Source organism: Rhagoletis pomonella, unplaced genomic scaffold (genome assembly GCF_013731165.1).
Source record: "Rhagoletis pomonella isolate Grant_MI unplaced genomic scaffold, Rhpom_1.0 Rhpom_scaffold_00006, whole genome shotgun sequence".
NCBI classification, from domain to species: domain Eukaryota; kingdom Metazoa; phylum Arthropoda; class Insecta; order Diptera; family Tephritidae; genus Rhagoletis; species Rhagoletis pomonella.
The window spans coordinates 53423531-53437949 of record NW_023458560.1 but is presented as its reverse complement, the minus strand read 5'-3'; the positions used below and the strand labels follow the sequence as shown (position 1 = coordinate 53437949).

The 14419-nt window shown below is 39.9% G+C and overlaps 3 protein-coding genes across 7 annotated transcripts in view; 1 reads left to right on the top strand and 2 right to left on the bottom strand.

Moving 5' to 3' along the window:
- LOC118740957 (solute carrier family 66 member 2-like) overlaps positions 1-7563 on the bottom strand; it is a 129521-nt gene extending 121958 nt beyond the window's left edge. The window contains exons 1-2 of one of the 5 annotated variants that reach the window (XM_036472728.1): positions 7055-7563; positions 5776-6469 (exon numbers count right to left, since the gene is read on the bottom strand). In XM_036472728.1, coding sequence (XP_036328621.1) covers positions 5776-5978 — 203 coding nt within the window. In that variant the 5' untranslated portion in view covers positions 5979-6469; positions 7055-7563. The remainder of the gene's footprint in view (positions 1-5775; positions 6470-7054) is intronic. The other 4 variants (XM_036472729.1, XM_036472730.1, XM_036472731.1 and 1 more) reach the window with 4 other exon arrangements.
- Positions 7564-12336: 4773 nt separating this feature from the next.
- Positions 12337-13761, top strand: LOC118740953 (mitochondrial import inner membrane translocase subunit Tim21-like). Its single transcript, XM_036472725.1, has 3 exons — positions 12337-12802; positions 12856-13038; positions 13105-13761. The coding sequence occupies exons 1-3, from the start codon at positions 12443-12445 to the stop codon at positions 13270-13272; spliced, it is 711 nt and encodes a 236-aa protein (XP_036328618.1). The 5' UTR covers positions 12337-12442; the 3' UTR covers positions 13273-13761.
- Positions 13762-13808: 47 nt separating this feature from the next.
- Positions 13809-14391, bottom strand: LOC118740950 (the record flags this gene model as incomplete). Its single annotated transcript, XM_036472721.1, is given in 1 exon segment — positions 13809-14391. A coding segment is annotated over 1 exon segment (518 nt), but the record flags the coding sequence as incomplete, so codon positions are not given.
- Positions 14392-14419: the final 28 nt, after the last annotated feature.

Below are 14419 nucleotides of genomic sequence, written 5' to 3'. Positions count from 1 at the left end.
AGGTTAAAATATCCCACTCCTATTATTTTGTGGACAACTGTATGTATTTGAGTGGCAAGCGCTACTAAGTACAATGATATGATCAAATTTTATGAGAACTGAATAATCGCCAGATGCTAGAGATTTCACAGCAGAGAGCAACGGTCGTCTATATTTTCAGTACTTAGAATATACATATTTTACTAAATTTGGAATAATTTCAAAAGTTGCACAAATATGTACATTTCGCTTATTTGCTGGTAGAACATTGTAACTCCAAATGCTAAAAACTAGAGAAAAAGTTATAGTTGTTATTGTTGTGGCGGCGCCTAAATCGATTAGTTGTCGTGAAGCGCATTAAAAGGTAGGCCCAGGAAACGTGCTGTTCCGACAGGATTGGACCAAAGGGGGAGGGGTGTTTGGTGTCGTGGGAGGAACCTTCACAAGCCGGACAGGTATTTGGTATGTTGGTGTTGATTCGGGATAAATACGAGTTCCGAATACTGCAATATCCAAACCTTAATTGGGTTAGAGTTTTTAGTCTTATTCATTTTTGAACAAATTTAATTTTAAACAATTATTATAAAGGTAATGCAAAATTTTAATCGAAAGTAAGTAGCTAAACATAAAGCCTTAATTTGATCCTGATTTGAATCAGAGTATGATTGTTTCCTGGGCTAAATTGCTATGCAAGGTGGAAAAGAAATAAATTGCAAACTATACTAATTTCCTTCTTCTCAGTCACAATTGACAGATATCGCTATATGTATTTTTTTCACACAACATAAAAGCCAGTTCTGCATATTTTACACATTATTTTTGGGCTCTGAAGTTTTTCCATCAAACGCTCTAAATGTATGAGTATTTTTTGTATATCACCGTTGAATGGTTACCTTTTTGATACAATCCATTGCTGATAAGATAAACTGTCTGAAATTTGTACAGTAAAAATGGTATTAGCAAAATAGATACTGGATGCCAAAGTAAACATTATGCATGAGTCAACAATAAAACCGTATCAAAGTGGTCTTAACATATACATACATACATATACAAATACATATACATGCACATTTACATATGTAGATGTGACTCTTGTGTGTATTCATGTGTCTTTACCCAGTACGGAAAGCAGCTATTTATATAAATATTGAAGTTGAACCAGTTTTTTACCCACCACAACTAATTGAAGAACTGATTTTCTTCCTTGGAATGAACTGTTTATTTTGACATGGAGATGTCCTACTGTCAACTACTTTAAAATTCATTTGGCTTAAAGCACTGCTTCGTTTCAGTAAGCTTTCGTTCTGCACTTCCCAGATGTTTTTTTTTAAATTTCAAAGACACAAAAAAAAATGTATTATCATTTCCGTTGGGCTTCGAACCCGGACCTTCTGGAAGTTAACAAGTCACAGCAGGCGTCTCTGCACGCTCAGCTACAGTCAGACATGTAAATGTGCTTTCAAATATTTAGTTTGATTGTGTGCGCTTTGTATAAATAAAAATGTAAAAATATGTGATACGTATATTTGCAAATGTCTTTTCAACCAAATTAAAATTACTTACAGCCATTTTCACGAAAGCAATTTAAGTGAAAAATTACTTTAATTTTCTGAATTTTATATGGAAATTGACAGCAAATAAGAAATCATTTTCCACTTAATTTACTGATGAAACCGGCTGGTAGTATTATATGTAGTTAATTGCCCAAACTTAGATGATTTTTTAACTAATATTGAATTATCTGCAAAGATATCAAAGGTGTAAGCATTTGATTTATCTCAAGGAGGCTGCTAAGTGATTATACATCAATTTGAATTCAGTTGCTACATAAGCAGAAATAAATTACTTTTTCTGAGGAAATTGGTTGAGCTATGCCGTACTGGGTAAATACCACACTAAGCCATGTGTGCCAATTAATTTTTGTGCAAGGCGAGAAAATAAATGTTTATTTTCTAGTCTCACCTATTTATTGCCTCAATATATACATATGTACATACATACAAACATACATGAATGTATATGTATTATACTTTTTTTGGATTCCAGAAATGGATACTACTGTTTTTTTTTGGAAATATTGCATTATTATACCTAATTGAAGTATATTTTAACCCGGGTGACTAATATTTTGTAATAGTTTTAAAGCATATGTTTAAACTTGTTTCCTAGTAGCCCAGTGTGTATGCCGCCTATAAAAATAATAAGATAATTTTCGAAGAGAAAGCCTACAAATAGTGGATATGATTTTTGGTTTGCGCCGATTAAAGAAGCTGCAGCCCTTCAAGACGAAATTATTGCAAATTACTTTATCTTAATTGTTTCTTTTGTTATGTACATACATATGTAATTCGCGAAGAAAAAATAGATATGAAATATACATTTTCTATAATAAATTTTATTTCCACATTTGAAGTACAACTGATAAATAACCTTTGAAATTGATTATAGAGTTAACGATATTCTCAAATGAAGATCAAACTCCCTTTTCATTGAGAAAGCTGTAATTTTCAAATCAAAATCAATTCATTTTCACGCCTTTGACATTTGCGAAAGGCTTTGATTTCAAATCGTTATAAAATATATATCAAAGCTAATTGTTTGTTGGGATGCCTTAAGCGCAGCTTGGCTGTACCTGTAGACACGTAAACTCCTTACCCTCCACCTATTTTTCACCACATCGTCTGCCGCCGGCAATTTCCGCATCGCCTCACTCAGTGTTATACCAACATCCGCTTCTTTTTAGTCTACAGGTGGCCTTTAAGACTTCCCCTCGTATGATGACACAAAGTGACGGTAAGTTCACCAGTGCTTCAAGAGCACCACTAAAAAAATTAAAGTTAAATAAATAAGCTATCAAGCAACCACTTTGGTTCTTTACTATCGAACCAGATACATTTTCGTGGACCTCCTCTTACAACTCGTGGACCCCCATATTTTTTTCACACCAACGTAGACCCCTGTCGAGTCTCCCGTGGATCCCTAGGGTACACCTGGACCACTTTGGGAATCACTGGTTTAAATGAATATAAATGACTACGAAAACGATAATGGCCCAACTAAGACAGTAATATGTTAGAAAACTGACCCAATTGAATCAGCGTTTGAAACTTGATTAAGGCAATCAATGTTACTTCTGGTATACCAAATCAACCCAATTAATTTAATGAAAATATAAATGAATCGGAAGTTTTAACAAATGGCCAATTTAATACTGTCTCACTATAGAACGTCCGGGTGTGAGATATGAAGCTATAGACACAATCATACATATTATATATATGTAAATAAGTGTGAATGTCTATCAATATAAACCCCAGATACACCCGCGTAATAAAAAATATATATACATTACATAACATTCCTTTTTCACTGCCTGCCGGATAACTAGATATAAGTACTGTATATGTATGTAAATTTAAAACTTTAAATCTGCTTTTTTCGAGTTTTTAGTTTTTTTAGTTATGACAGTATTGAGTAATTGACGAATATGCTGGCATTGAGTGAAACTTGACCAACCTTAACGAATATTCGAGTATACCAATCCTATGGTAATTTGTCATGAATAAAATATGTGCATAATTAGGCAATTGTCATGCGCTCAGGGTATTTTAAATGTAAAGTGTACGTATTTTAAAATTGGAAATGAGAATTTAAATATGGCTCTCTTTACAGCTTAGAATCAACTATGATTTGATTAATAATGGAGAAATATTAAATTCAGTAATCAGTAACTTTGTTCACAATATGCTCAAATCGCGGGCGTAGTATTATCACTTAAACCTAATCTCTATGAAGAAAGTATAAATCAAAAAGCTTTAATTAAATATGAAAAATGGGGTAAAATTTGGTTTTTATACGAATCGGATATATTGAAATTATTATATGTATGCATGTATGTTTAGTTCGTCTAAGTTGTCGATTATTACTTCCCATTAATAACTCTCATGACAAAATCTTATCGTATAACGCTGCATATTAAGGTTATCAGAAGAAAAATATTTAATCAGGTATAACAAATACATACATTATTAAGATTATGAGATCCACTTATTGTTTTTAACAGAGAGATAAATTCCTTATTTCGCCCCTAAACTCATTCTAATTAATCCCAGTCATGTTGATTTAGGCAAAGATACGTCTCAAATCCTATAGTCAAGTGCATGACTTGAAACTGGGCTTTTTTACGACATGAACATGTGTATTAGGAAGGGGCGAAAATCCGCTTTTTTAGAATTTCGATTGGTAATAGCAAAAATATGGTTCATTATGCTTCAAAAAAAATCTGTGTGAAATTTTTTGGTCAATATCCTAGGCTCGCAAAAGTCCACCACAGTTCAATATGCACAAAAAAAAATTTATAAATAATTTAATTAATCAAGTTTTTACTAAAATTCCAATAATATTCTAAAGTATTAGTCCTACATAATTTGGTATATGGACCTTTTTTTGTAGAGAATCGAAGTTAGTTACTTAAGGAACCCATTTTTTTAGTACTTGAACTTTGATGGACTTGGGCGAGCCTAGGATATTGACCAAAAATTTTCACACTTCACACAGATATTTTTTTAGAGCATAATGAACCATATTTTTGCTATTACCAATCAAAATTGTAACAAAGCGGATTTTCGGCCCCCGCTAATGTGTATGATAACAAAAACGGATTCGCGCGAAAATGCTAAACTAAAACAAGTAAGATAGTCTAAGTTCGGGCGGAGCCGAACATTAAATACCCGGCGCAAGTATTAAATATATGTTTTCCACCTTTCCGAAAGCTACCGCTACATGATAAACCGGGGTGTATAAATTTTAAGTAAATTAGCGTCCTTAAATTTCGAAATATTGAAATTTCAAGCATTTCTGAAATTTACCGTTATATGAAAAGCGGCCGTAATTTTAGTCCGATTTCAACAATTTTCAACGGTTTGCTTTTATGTGGCAAGCACAATACCATACCGAGTTTGGTACAAATTGCTAGAACGGTTAGCGAGATACATATATGTGATCACAAGTGGGCGGTGCCACGCCCATTTTCCAAAATTTTATCATAAACGTATTTCGTGGTAAAGAATTGTTGCAACCATCAACTTTGAATAAATTAGCTTTAATATTTACTGATTTATCGAGGATTTCGTAGTTTTCTAAATTACCGTTCGGCAATTTGGTATGCTGTACCAGGACCAACAACTGTGCCAAGTTTGGAAGAAATTGGTGCAGCGGTTACCAAGATATACACATGTAACCATAAGTGGGCACGGCTACGCCCATTTGCCAAAATTTTTTAATATTCTTATTTTTCGTCTAAAACTCATTGTAAATATCCACTTTGAGTGAATTATCTTCAGTAGTTACTAAAATATCGCAGTTTTCGTATTTCTGAAAATTACCGTTATATGGGAGGTAGGCGTGGTTATTGTCCGATTTCGCCCATTTTCAATACCGTCCGTCCTACGCCCAAAAGAAGTCCACGTACCAAGATTCGTTAAGATATCTCAATTTTTACTCGAGTTATCGTGTGCACAGACGAACGGACGGACGGACGGACAGACAGTCACCGCTCAATCGATTTCTCTTTTCATTCTGATCATTTATGTACTCATTTGTCTATATCTATCTCCATTCGTTTTGCCTGTTTTAAACAACCGTTATGTGAACAAAGTTATAATACCCCTGTGCACAAGTGCGCTCGGGTATAAATATAGTTAGCGTAATTCATATTTGCCTATAAAAACCTGCCAAAAAGTTAAGGAATGAAAAATTTAATGCGTACATGTTATAAGTACGGATTTCACTTACCAGAAGAAAATTCTTAGAGAATTCGCAATCAACAAAGCAAGACAAACGTGAAGCGAAAATCCATCTGCATCTTGTGTTTTCTTGATCTCCAAATATTGCGGTACATAAGGTATAACACCGCCGATGACCATAGCGGAAGCTGCTGCTCCACTAGCCACATGACCGACAGTAATACCGAGTTCATCATGAATGACCCAATCCATGTTGACTGAGTTAAATGCTTTTACAGATGCTTAAGTCGACGCCGATATAGATTTCTATAAGTAATAGTTTTACTTATGCTATTGAATGATGCGTCCAAATTTAATTTGGTTTGTAGTAACAGTGGAAGATTGATAGTCGTAGTGTTGATTTACATATATAGAAACATATGTATTTATGTTGTAGTATTGCTGCTAACAATTTTGCCAATACTTATATGCAATTTTTGTATTACATGTCTTGCGACTTAAATTTAATTAGAATTGCAAACGGATGGATATGTTTAATGTTGTGGATTTTTTGACTTGTTCATTTGCAAAATAAATAAATATGTATTTAAAGATGCGTTTCGCAATTATTGCCCGAACGCGTTGCTGGAAGTTCTGCCAATCCGGCCGGAGGTAGCGTGCTTTGCTAAGCTTGTGCAATTTTCACTTGGTAGGTATTTAATCCGAAAATATGGAATTGTCGAAATTCACATTACCCTAATTGACTAAATTAAAAAAACAAAAAGATTTTTTGTTACACAGAGCAAGTAAATATTCGCACAGGCAAAGAAGAGAAATAATATATGTACATATGTACGTATCTATGTAAATATGTTTATACAGATGCTCTTAATGAGCGATTAGAAAACAAGGAACCTGTTTTATTTCTGGAATGACGGGTGCATTAAGAATAGATATACATAAATGTATGTTTATACATACATATATGGTTAGGTACGTGCGCATTAATTTAAATTATGTGGCGAAACAGTCACGAATCTTCCACGTCTATAAAAGAATTTTGGGTATGAAAGCAATGAGAAGTAAACGTTGACAGAATGAAGTGCCTCGGTGGCAACGTGCAGAAATTTTATTTCTGTGTGGGTGATGATACCATGGAAGTCACCTAAATATAGTCTATGTGGTAAAGATTAGTTATACAGTGCCTCGGTGGCAACGTGCAGAATTCTGTGTGGGTGATGATACTATGGAAGTCATCTAAATTAGTTATAATTTTGAAGCGTTTTCACAATTATTTTATGTGGTAAATGCATATATATATGTATACTGCACAATTAAGTAGCAATTACGTTTTTTCACTATATTAGTTTTCCACACTTTGGTGCTATTTATTGAATTTTCCATTGCGAGTGCATACATACATATGTATGCAGGTATGTGTGTATACTCAGATACATGAAACGAAATTCAGGAAAATCTCGAATACGCGTCTTCACTGCGAAATTTCCACATCAATCGTTTGCGCTGCGGCATAATTGACAATTTTTTCACTTTTTAATACCTATTCAAAATTATTTAATCGAATCACTAGATTACACCGATTATAGATTTTCACAATATTCGGCGCCTTTCGAAATTGTTTATGTTTACAACTCTTTCAACAATTATCTTCCTTTGCATTCGTTACCAAAGTCATTATAAATAATTTAATTTTCTCACACACACACAAATATGAGAAGATGGAACCAGGGCGCGCACGCACACGTCCAATTCTCATTCTGGTTCAAGATTTTCTGATTCTGATTTTTTGGCCAAATTCACAAAAGCAAAAGCGGAAATTCTTTTTCACATTTGTCGTTCAAAGCAGAATGTCAAAAAGGAGAACGTCATGCGAACAAATTGCTGCTGAATGTCGAACGAAAACAAAACATAACAAGAGCTGCCACAAGTTTATTTCAAAAGACACAGATCGTAAATGTATAAGAAGGCACAAAGAACGTAAATCCAAAGAACATAAATCTATAAAAAGCTCCAACTCGTTACTTTGAAAATGTGCCGCGTGTTATTTATTTTCTAAATTAAAATAAATTTTCCTAATTACTTGTGCAATAATAATAAAATCAAAAATCTGCCGCGGACAGAGTCAAAAGCGAGACGAACTCCTCATCGTCGCGGCATAATTTCAAAGTAACGAGTGGTCCCTAAGGTTGGTGTTATGCAGAAATTTTGTTTGGCAAACTGCGTTCAATTGTTGTTGCAGCAAACTCGGAGAGTGCGGAGAATTGCCATTCCCACGACAGCCGGTTCTACGTACCAGAATGACTCGGGTTTCACCCGACCAAGGGCTGTTGTTTCGGCGATCTAACCCCGTTTAGGTCGGCGAAGTATCTTAGAAGTTGTCCGTCCATAGGGCTACATTCACTACGCATTCTCCCAATCAGGGCTGGCATCGAGTCAAACACTGGGCCAGAAACATACACCTGCTGTGTATGCCGAAGACGATTACACCACAACTCCACCTCAGTCAAGTGTAATGCCTGCGAGGGGTGGAGTCACCTCAGGGTCTGCTCGGGACTACGGACACACAGACAGTGGACCACGTCGTACGTGGCCCCCTGTTGCTCAAACAGAGCAGCCTCCACGGCTAACCATAGTCCGCCCGAGCAGCCCCACACACTCACACAGCAGCCACACACAGTCACCACAACACAACAACATAATAACACCACAGACCGTACCACAGCCACCACAGACCACATAACACACACAACCGCACCACCACCCACACGCCGCCGCCAACAACTCCTGGTTCCAACTACAATCTGCACGGTATGTCAGACCAGGATATTCCGTAATGTGACATCAGTCAAGTGCAACACCTGCCTTGGCTGGTGCCACTTTAGGGCATGCTCAGGTCTGCGTACCACGCGAGATTGGACGGGGAACTTCGAGGGCCCGTGTTGCGCTGCTCGGTCGCAGACTTCAATTGCGACGCCCCCCCACCACCACCACAGGGCGGCAATCAACTCAGCAGCACACACAGCCAACGGCGGCAAGAACATACACTTCACTTAGACCACACATCACGACACGTCTCCCGAACCACATGAAGCTCCTTCAATTCAACTGTAACGGGCTACAGAGCAAGATTGAGGAGATAACCGTCTTCATGTGTCGGCATGGTATATTAATAGCTGCGGTCCAAGAGACGAAGTTGCACAGCAATTCAACTTTGTTGAATTGCGCCGGGTACAACGTGCACCGTCGAGATCGCGAGCGAGATAATGGTGGTGGCTTAGCGTTCATCACGCACCACACCGTGCAGTATCGTCTTATCGAAGCAGACATCGACCGCAGGGATACCACCCTAGAATGTCAGGGCATCGCTATCCGGTCAGGCGATGTCGAGCTCGAAATATTTAACATATACATACCCCCTGTCACCTGCTGCCCGGCAGGATATCACCCTGATATAGGTGCGCTCCTCAGAGGTGAAAACCGTATGGTAGTAGGTGACTTTAATGCGCACCACGATCTTTGGCACTCAAGCCTGTCAAACGATCGTAGGGGAACAGACTTGGCTGAGCAGATAGACGATTCGACATTCTGCACAATGAACGACGACGCACCCACCAGGATTATGGGTAACTGCAGTAGCTCGCCAGACATCACAATAGTCAGCGCTGGTCTGATAAACAGCATAACGTGGCGACCTATACTGACTCTAGCATCAGACCATCTACCCATAGTCATTTCGATTGATAAACCGACCGACTTTGCCTCCGCCAAACACCGGACCTATATCAACTTTTCTAAAGCTGATTGGAAAGGTTACGCGGAGTTTACCGAAAACACCTTCGCAGCGCTCCCCACACCAACCGACGTCCATCTCGGTGAACGTAAGTTCCGCAGGGCTATCACTGCTGCTGGAGCTCGCTTCATACCGGCAGGATGTATATCGGACCCACGTCCAAACTTCCCTGCCGAAGCGGCTGTTCTAGCCGATGAGCGTGATAGCCTTCGTCCGGCCGATCCCGGAGATCCCCGTATCAGGGATCTCAACGCGGAGATTCGGCAACTTGTAAACGTACATAAGCGGAAGAAGTGGGAGGAGCATCTGAAGACTTGTAATTTCACCTCTGGTGTGAGCAAGCTTTGGTCAACCGTGAGGTCATTGTCTAATCCGACGAAGCACGACGACAGAGTCGAAATTTCCTTCGGCGACCATGCCTCGTCGGACCCGGAGCGATGCGCGAGCTATTTTAGCCGGCAGTTCATACTGCATCCTCCGGTGGACAAAGCCAAGCGTCGAGTGACCAGAAGGCTGCACAAACTGCCAACAACTTGTGCCCCCTTGCTTTCACTTGCGGTGAAGTTCAGGTGGCCATCGGGAAGGCGTAAGCCTCCAAAGCCATGGGTCCCGACGGAATATGCATGCTGATGCTGAAAAATTTGGGTCCTGCGGGGGTAGCGTACCTAACGGAGGTCCTCAACCTGTCAATGGCCACTCTCATCATCCCAGACATCTGGAAGGTGGGGAGAGTGGTCCCACTGGTCAAACCGGGGAAACTTGCCAACAAAGGAGATTCGTATCGTCCGATTACACTCCTTTCCCCGGTAGCGAAGACACTCGAGGCCTTGCTACTCCCGTACTTCACAAACCACCTGACCCTAGCGAAGCATCAGCATGGTTTCCGTAAAGTGCACAGTACAACAACAGCACTTAACGCCATAAACACTCAGATAACTCGAGGCCTTAACCGTAACCGTCCCTGTGAGAGAACGATTCTAGTAGCGTTGGACTTGTCAAAGGCGTTTGACACCGTCTGCCATTCCACGCTACTAGAAGATATAGAGGCCTCCTCTCTCCCACAGAGGCTCAAACGGTGGTCGGCAAATTATCTGAGTGGTCGACATTCGTCGGTAATATTTAGAGACAAAACGAGTAAGCAGCGAAAAATAAAACAGGGGGTTCCTCAGGGTGGTGTCCTTTCCCCGCTACTGTTTAACTTTTACATTTCAAAGCTGCCTCAACCACCAGAGGGAGTCTCGATTGTCTCCTATGCCGACGATTGCTCGATCATGGCGACTGGGAATGGAATTGATGACCTGTGTTCGAAAGTAAACGGCTATCTCTCCGAACTTTCTCGCTTCTTCACTGCAAAGTGTCTAGCCCTCTCCCCTACGAAATCCTCCGCGACCCTGTTCACAACCTGGACGAAGGAGGTCAGGCTACCGCTGGGGATTCACGTCGATGACACACCAATTCCGACGGTGAATAACCCCAAAATACTCGGAGTAACATTCGACAGCCTGCTCTCCTTCTCTGCGCACTCAACCGCTATTGTCAATAAAGTACAGAGCCGCAACAAGGTCCTCAAGTCGCTAGCCGGCAGTACTTGGGGCAAAGACAAAGAAACGTTGCTGGCAACATACAAGGCAATAGGCCGGCCGGTTTTGAACTACGCATCGCCAGTGTGGTCGCCAGGGACTAGTAGGACGCAGTGGACGAAGCTACAGACGGTACAAAATACGGCACTTAGGACAGCGACGGGATGCCTCTTGATGTCGCCTGAACACCACCTGCACGGCGAGGCGCAAATGCTCCCGGTAAAGGAGCATAATATAATGCTCTGCAAGCAGTTCCTGATCGGGAGCCACAGAAGTGGCCACCCAAGCAGACAGCTGCTTGCAGAGGAGCCCTCGCCTAGGCACGTCAGGAGGCATCTATATGAACTGACGGACGAAGTCCAGAGGTTCATTAAGCAACCTCTGGACCCGACAGCTTACAGACAGGCCCTGAACGGCATTCACAGGGACTCAGTCTCGAAATATGTAGACTCTAGACCTGTGAATGCCGTTCTAGGCATACCACCCCCGGACATAGACGAGACGGAGCTTCATCTGCCTCGGGAGACACGCACTACACTCGCACAACTTCGCTCCGGCTACTGCAGCAGGTTGAACTCCTACTTGAGTAGGTTGAATGAGGATGTGCCGAATGAGTGTCCGGCATGCGGAGAGACCCCACACAAATCGAAACATCTCTTCGCATGCCCGGAAAACCCGACAACCCTAACGGCCTTGTCCCTGTGGACAAACCCCACAGAAGCTGCACGCTTCCTAGGGTTGCCGTTAGTGGAACTTGACGACAACGACTGAGATACCAACCGATCTGGGCGGGGTTGTTGTAGCCGCTACAACAACAACAACAACAGTGCGAGTTTGGCGACTCTCACAGCAAACTAATTTTGTTTGGTCAAACTGCAGCAAATTCGGCGTTGTCATATACAAAAATTTTAAATTGTGCGCGTTATGTACATCTGAAATTCTTATTTCGTGTTGGCAATAGCCATGAAAACCATAATGAACGTGCAACCCTGTGCCAAACTCGACATAACCACCTCCGAGCAAACTAAGCAGCCGCCATTTAATTTGGCAAACAAAAGTTTGTTTGTCGACGGCATGCGTACCAAAACGCAAGCCGCGAATATTAGGTTAGCCTGTAACACCGACCTTATAGATTTACGTTCTTTGATAGATTTCCGTTCTGTGAGCTCAGTTAAAGTTTAATTGCAGAAAATGTGGCAGCAACTAATGGAATCAGCTGATTGTGGAACCTATATTTTTACAGCTGACTTTAATTTTATTTATTTGGGATATTCTAATTTAGCTCGTAGGCAAATAAAAGTTTTATAATCGCAGTTTTATAAAATATAAAACTCTTAATTATCGAAATGGCACAACTCGTAGTGCTACGTCAGCTGCTGCATAAGAATCCCAGCATAACATCAACATTGAAGGTTAAATGGAGCCGCATGATTGCGACGACACAGGGTCCCCTTTACCAAACGCGGAAGGAAGATCCGAATGCCAATCGCACTTTACAAGAAACCACTGGCCCTACTGATATATCGACAGACGTGCGGCCTCTGGCTGAAAAAATTAAGGAAAACACAAAAACTGCCAGTTACACAGCGATAATTCTGGCTGGGGTTGGGGTGACCGGCATAGTATTTTACGCAATATTCCGCGAACTTTTTTCCAGTTCTAGTCCAAATAATATTTATTCCGACGCATTCGATCTAGTAAAAGAAGTAAGTTCATGAGAAAGCTATTAGTTGAATATTCGAATAATAATTATTTCTAGGATCCACGTGTGCAGGATGCACTAGGCGCCCCAATAAAGGGATATGGTGAGGAATCGCGGCGTGGTCGCAGACAGCGAGTTGCACATTCAACCTTCGAGCGTAACGGCGTCTTACATGTACGCATGCAGTTCTATGTTCAAGGTATACGGAACCGAGGCACTGTGCATTTGGAATCACGAAAGGTACTTGTATGAAGTATGTCCAATTTTCAATTAAGTGTTTTACAGTTTGTCATTATATTTTAATAGACCCCGTCAGGGAAAATGGAATATCGGTATTTATTTGTCCAACTTGATTACTACCCGCATACAACGATAATAATTGAAGATAATCGCGCTTATGATCCGAGTCCGGCGTCAGCAAAAAGCCTTATCGATTCTGAAAGTTTGGATTTCACCTCTTTTCAGAAAAAATGATAGCATACAAAGTGTCAATACTTATGTCGAATAATTAAGCGTGAAAATGGTTAACAAGAATTTGAATTTGTGGTTTAATGCTCAACCACATAATATACACCTATATTAGCAGACATCGATTCTCCAACAGTTAGCAAGTGTCGAAACGAACAAACTCGATGCAGTACAACCAAATTCGATATCGTCCTTGCTAGCTAACTTTGTTGTTGCTTTCACAGACAAAATTTGTGGCGAAGTGGCGAATCGATGACAGCTATTATAATATGCGGCAATATTTTTTTTAAATGCTAAGTTCAATGTAGTTTGATTTCACCTAATTTTAAATTTGAATACATTTTTAACAATTACGCGTCTCATGATAAATACACTTCAATTAGAATTACGTTTGTACATACTTATGTTGATATTATCAAAGGGCACTGAATATTGAAAACACATTAGTTGATGCATTATTAAAGTCTGATTTAATAGAACTCTGCATATCATAGAGAATGGAACAGAAGTATTTTTTACTACATATATTTTTTTATATTTAGTACATAACAGATGTAGAGAAATCATCTAAATCAATGGTATCTTCTGCTAAGCATTCACGCCCGTGTCAGTAAAGCTTTTTCCAAGGTATAACTTCCCAAGCTCGAATAATGTGTCGGCCAAAAAGATAATCTTTAATCTTATTCATCACGTAGAAAGAGATGCCGAAGAAGGAAGCAAAATATAACCAAAACTGACCTAATCGCTCCCAGACACTTAGGTGGTATCGTGCAGGTACCTGTAACACATCTAAATCCAGCTGTACACGAAGAGTTTTTCCTGGTTCATGTTGAAAGTAAGTGTCTTGCTCTGAAAGTTGAAAATATGCCGGATTCGCCTTTAACTGTTCGAGAAGGGAGGGAATTTGGAATTCTTGCAACTCAACATGACTATTGTTAAAGCTTAGCTGCACTTCGCGGAATTTCGTCTTTGTATTACGACCAGGAAAAGGGCATGTAAACTCTATATACTGTTTTAGTTTCAGTTCAGCCTTGAGCAATATGGTACCAGCTCTTATCTGCGCCGCTGATGGGATAAAGGTATGGTAAGTAAGCAGCGCTGGAGGCGAAAGTGGACACTTATGCTAAAGCGATTTGAAAAAAAGCTAAAAAAA